Raw genomic sequence first — 6,206 nt, forward strand, 5'->3', positions numbered from 1 at the left:
CAAATGGAATGAATACATGCTAGGTACCCAAAGAAACAATGTTTATTAACTTAAATCGTTTTGCGCAGTTTACTAACACCGCTTGCTTGAAATTTAGCCTGAAAACGATAATTTGCCTCAAACTTTGTGAGTGTTTTTTGGCTTAATTTATGGATAATCCAGGAGTTTTTTTTTGCTCAAACTGCTTAAGTTGCAGTGGCTTCTCGAACGACACGATCACCTCTGTAAATTAATAAACTAAATATTTCAAAAACACGTTAATTCAATTCAGAATAACTTGGATTTTACGATACGTCGACAAAACGATGTAACTTTTTTTATGACCTCTGCCCCTCCCAGATCAAGATCCTGGATTCGCTAATAAATGCCTGTTAAAATGTCAACTTGTATATACACATGGTAGATTGATAGGGTAGCACAAAAAGGTCAAGTAGGTACATTTATATATCTAGTGGATCCACTAAATCTCTTGATAACATTTGCTGTGATGAGAGTTTCTTGGATATCGTTTCCGAAAAGCTTCTTAGCCTCGGCATATCAGCTTAGAATGCTTTACGACATAAGAAGGATATATGAGTTTTTCCATTTGATTTGCAGCACGTGCCTATACAGGGTGATTTACGTAGACCGTGCATTAGAAGTTTTCCGTTTTTAGAAGAAGAAAGGAAAATTTGGTTCGTCTTCAATCAGCAGTTTATCCATAATAAGTATCGAAACTGATTTCATTGACCGCTTTTTCAATGCACACTTTTTATGATTCCGATGTAAAAAAATCAGCTTTTTTAACTGGCACCAACAAACTTTTTTGTTCCAGTTGTTCCAGTGATGCGTTTTGGTACCCCCTGTATCGCTAGGGGCTAAATGTATTTTACATGGCTTCGGCACGACTTGTTTTGTTTGAAGTTTCTAAAACATCTGCAAGTTAGAAAACTGCTAATGCACGGTCTACGTGAATCGCCCTGTACACTTGAAGCATTTATTGATCGCTTAATTTGAACACTAACCTTTCCGTGATATATAACGAAAGTCAGGTTTCGTCAAAGCTACAGCTAAGCAAACCCAAGAGGAGAACGAAATGTAAATGGGCAGCAGTTCCCTGAAGTTCATCTTAAGGTGCTTTCTGCAACAAAAACAACATATTATCCAAAAGAATTTCATTTATATGTTCTGCCAGCTGGTTGCTGATTGAATAATGCTTAATTAAATATTTTTCTTTAATGAAAATATTTTCTTAATAGTATTGAATGAGCTTGTTTCCGAGATTTTATGTCGGCTATTCCTAACCGCTTATGAGTGAAATTCTATTATCGTTTTCTTTCTTCTATTTCCTTACATTAAAGTGTAAAGAAAGAAATAATTGTCACCAATCGAGTAGATATTTGAAATTGATGACAATGATATTTGAAAAATTTTCATTTTTTCAAAAAATCGACTTGGAAAAATTACGGCAAAAAATTAAAATTTCACATGTGTGTTTTTTGAGCTCAATCGATTCCTTTCGACGTAAGAAGGTCAAAAATATGCATTTATAAAGTGTCAATGGTCAATAATAAGGAAGAAATCGTCGGTTGAAGATCGCGAAAGCTCAAAAACGCTTAAAATGTGCCGAAAATGTCTATTATTTCGGATCTGAAACTTATAGCATGTTTTTCAATGAGTTAGATGCATTCCTCGCGTCCCTGAGCTGAAAATGATGTAAAATTTAAGACATCTTTATAAAATTTTAATTTTTTCAAAAAATCGACCCCCACCCTATGAAAAATGTCGGCAAAAAATCAAAATTTCACATGCGTGTTTTTCGAGCTCAATCGATTCCTTTCGACGTAAGAAGGTCAAAAATATGCAGTTATAAAGTGTTTGGGTCAATAATAAGGAATAAATCGTCGGTTGAAGATCGCGAAAGCTCAAAAACGCTTAAAATGTGCCGAAAATGTCTATTATTTCCGATTTGAAACCTCTAGCATGTTTTTCAATGAGTTAGATGCATTCCTCGCGTCCCTGAGCTGAAAATGATGTAAAATTTAAGACATTTTGAGAACATTTTCATTTTTCTTCAGTGTGTTTCAGAAAAGTGTTTTTTGGCTTAATTTACGGACCATCCAGGATTTTTTTTATGAAACTGCTTAATTTGAAGTGTTTCCATTTGGGTCGGTTTAGATTATGTAGGTCATAATCTAAACCGACTTAATTCCTGGGTTTCAGTCATTTATTGTCTCTATTTATCAATTAAAATACGTTTCGGTGTATTTTTCCACCATCATCAGTTTTTATGTGTAGCGTGTGTGCAACAACGCTACACATAAAAACTGATGATGGTGGAAAAATACACCGAAACGTATTTTAATTGATAAATAGAGACAATAAATGACTGAAACCCAGGAATTAATTTTGATTCGTAGTGTAGTAGCTAAATGTATGCCAAGGCTTAAAGCAGCAACAACGCTACACATACAAACTGATGATGGTGGAAAAATACACCGAAACATATTTTAATTGATAAATAGAGACAATAAATGACTGGAAACACAGTCAGGAAAGTATATAGAATTTAAATCAAATGCGAAATATGCTTACCTCCGTTAATGGGAGTATCCAGGACGGGACATGACAAACTGAGCTGTTTCCAGTACTTATGATGCGAATCGCCCTCTGGAACTGTCGTGCACCCATCCACCAATTCATTCCAACCACAGTAAGGATCCATGGCATTCAAACAACTTTCCTTAGAGGAATGCCTTCTGCAGTGATCAGCTTGAATGCTTATCAAACTCTCTTCGATTGTGGCGTAAATAGAATTGGTTTTTTTAAGAAACTGCATGTTGTTTATGGAATGTCTGTGGTTCGAAGTTACTTGCCAGATCTCAACCACACAAGCCATTTTCATATGCGGAATTGCAGTTAGCTTCTTTATGGACCCCTCTTCAGTCGCCACGTAAATAACATGTATATGAGGATGCACCACGTCAATGGCAATATGAGTAAACCTTTCCAAATTAGCAATATGTAAAGGGTCTAAAGTGGTTGCCTGAACTGCATTGTCCATAAGCTGAAATCTGGAAGTTTCTAACAGGCTGCTGTGCCGGAAAGGCTTGCATTCCAAATGTTCCCTATGAGGTACATCATGACTCGTCCAAGCACTGTCCATATCATGTTGATGCTTGAAAGGTCCATTAAATGCTTCGTCTATCGCCGTCATGTTGAATGCACAAACAGCACTTCCTGCAATGCTATTGGCAGGAGTCGTAAATGCCGCATAAACCACATTTTCTCCAGGAATATACTGTGCACTTTGTATTTCATTGTAATAAAATGGATAGTCTCCACTAACAGAACAATTGAGTCTGGCTTTGATGAAAGTGGTCCAGTTGTCCCGCAACATCGTATGACCACCTTGATCGTTCTTGCAAACGCGAGCTATTCTCGAGTAGACGATTTTGCCGCAGTTTAAATACTCAACAGCAGTTTCTCTGAACAGAAAGTACACAAACTGGGTGGTTTCAAATGATCCAACGAACTCAGGATCATTTAACCAGAAACTATTGTACTGCTTAGTCCTTAACAACGGGACCCCATTGATATTCTTTGAAATCAAAGAGTCCGAACTGGAGAAATCTGTAGTGCCGCCGAAAAAGTATTCGGAGCTCTGGGATAGAATTCCGGTTACGCTGGCTGCAGGGTTGTACGGACATTTCGCCACTCCATCTAACAGTTGTGTAACGTTGGATAAGTCCTCAATCTGAAATAAATTTAAAAAATTGGGTAAAATTGCTTTTTTTCTCGGTTGTTTGCTTACATTTCTCCAAGAGCATATTGGGGAAAAGGCATTGGTTCCGCATGCGAATATTTCGTGGCCATTTGTCAAGAGAATCTTGATGAAGTTATGGCAAGTGCCTTCATCCTGCCCTTTATATATGCACGACAGTTGCTTTTCACGGGTCGCTTCCCATTTCACAGCTTCCAACAACTCCACCTTTGATAAGTGCATTTTGTACAACGTGTCCCTGAAAATAATCGACTTTAAAATATTTTCCGTTAAAAATTTTAGTTAATATATTACCTGGCTCCAATAATAATTTGATCTCGAGCAACGTCGAACATTATTTGAGAGTACTGGTCCATCCCCTCCAAAGAGAAGCTTTTTATGGACTGTTGCAAATCTGGAATTAATAAGTAGTAAATTCAGTACACTATTTAGCATCAAATACAACCGCAGCGTTGACCAACAGAAATATGCGCTTAAAGTAATGCCCATATTAGTGTTAGCATTATCAGAAACATACCTGCACATTCATATCTGCTTTAGAGCAGTGGCAAACCCCCCAACTTTCTATTTAATTCTAACGACTAAAAAATTGTATCACTCAAAAAGGTGATAGTGTCGTTTGAGTCCCTCCGAATTTTTAGTTTTTCTTTAAAGAACACTTCAAATTAAGCAGTTTCATAAAAAAAATCCTGGATGGTCCGTAAATTAAGCCAAAAAACACTTTTCCTAAACCAAGGATTTATGCAAGAAAATGAGTCCGATGGTATTTGCTGCTGAAGTAGGTCTTCAGTGTGTTTCAGAAAAGTGTTTTTTGGCTTAATTTACGGACCATCCAGGATTTTTTTTATGAAACTGCTTAATTTGAAGTGTTTCCATTTGGGTCGGTTTAGATTATGTAGGTCATAATCTAAACCGACTCAAATGGAATGAATACATGCTAGGTACCCAAAGAAACAATGTTTATTAACTTAAATCGTTTTGCGCAGTTTACTAACACCGCTTGCTTGAAATTTAGCCTGAAAACGATAATTTGCCTCAAACTTTGTGAGTGTTTTTTGGCTTAATTTATGGATAATCCAGGAGTTTTTTTTTGCTCAAACTGCTTAAGTTGCAGTGGCTTCTCGAACGACACGATCACCTCTGTAAATTAATAAACTAAATATTTCAAAAACACGTTAATTCAATTCAGAATAACTTGGATTTTACGATACGTCGACAAAACGATGTAACTTTTTTTATGACCTCTGCCCCTCCCAGATCAAGATCCTGGATTCGCTAATAAATGCCTGTTAAAATGTCAACTTGTATATACACATGGTAGATTGATAGGGTAGCACAAAAAGGTCAAGTAGGTACATTTATATATCTAGTGGATCCACTAAATCTCTTGATAACATTTGCTGTGATGAGAGTTTCTTGGATATCGTTTCCGAAAAGCTTCTTAGCCTCGGCATATCAGCTTAGAATGCTTTACGACATAAGAAGGATATATGAGTTTTTCCATTTGATTTGCAGCACGTGCCTATACAGGGTGATTTACGTAGACCGTGCATTAGAAGTTTTCCGTTTTTAGAAGAAGAAAGGAAAATTTGGTTCGTCTTCAATCAGCAGTTTATCCATAATAAGTATCGAAACTGATTTCATTGACCGCTTTTTCAATGCACACTTTTTATGATTCCGATGTAAAAAAATCAGCTTTTTTAACTGGCACCAACAAACTTTTTTGTTCCAGTTGTTCCAGTGATGCGTTTTGGTACCCCCTGTATCGCTAGGGGCTAAATGTATTTTACATGGCTTCGGCACGACTTGTTTTGTTTGAAGTTTCTAAAACATCTGCAAGTTAGAAAACTGCTAATGCACGGTCTACGTGAATCGCCCTGTACACTTGAAGCATTTATTGATCGCTTAATTTGAACACTAACCTTTCCGTGATATATAACGAAAGTCAGGTTTCGTCAAAGCTACAGCTAAGCAAACCCAAGAGGAGAACGAAATGTAAATGGGCAGCAGTTCCCTGAAGTTCATCTTAAGGTGCTTTCTGCAACAAAAACAACATATTATCCAAAAGAATTTCATTTATATGTTCTGCCAGCTGGTTGCTGATTGAATAATGCTTAATTAAATATTTTTCTTTAATGAAAATATTTTCTTAATAGTATTGAATGAGCTTGTTTCCGAGATTTTATGTCGGCTATTCCTAACCGCTTATGAGTGAAATTCTATTATCGTTTTCTTTCTTCTATTTCCATACATTAAAATGTAAAGAAATAAACCATTTTCAGCAATCGGGTAGATATTTGAAATTGATGACAATGATATTTGAGGAATTTTCATTTTTTTCAAAAAATCGACCTCCACCCTTGGAAAAATTACGGCCAAAAATAAAAATTTTACATGCCTGTTTTTTGAGCTCAATCGATTCCTTGCGACGTAAGAAGGTCAA

At 36.3% G+C, this 6,206-nt stretch overlaps 1 protein-coding gene across 1 annotated transcript; it reads right to left on the reverse strand.

Moving 5' to 3' along the window:
• Window positions 1-2,517: 2,517 nt before the first annotated feature.
• LOC125505833 (semaphorin-5B-like) lies at window positions 2,518-5,825 on the reverse strand. Its single transcript, XM_048670529.1, has 4 exons — window positions 5,686-5,825; window positions 4,058-4,157; window positions 3,794-4,001; window positions 2,518-3,736 (listed from the first exon to the last, which is right to left on the reverse strand). Exons 1-4 carry the CDS (start codon window positions 5,786-5,788, stop codon window positions 2,549-2,551), a joined length of 1,599 nt encoding a protein of 532 aa, XP_048526486.1. The 5' UTR covers window positions 5,789-5,825; the 3' UTR covers window positions 2,518-2,548.
• Between the last annotated feature and the right edge of the window lie 381 nt (window positions 5,826-6,206).

This window comes from Dendroctonus ponderosae, unplaced genomic scaffold, assembly GCF_020466585.1.
Source record: "Dendroctonus ponderosae isolate FM_Combo_2020 unplaced genomic scaffold, Dpon_F_20191213v2 Dpon_F_20191213_1, whole genome shotgun sequence".
NCBI classification, from domain to species: Eukaryota; Metazoa; Arthropoda; class Insecta; order Coleoptera; family Curculionidae; genus Dendroctonus; species Dendroctonus ponderosae.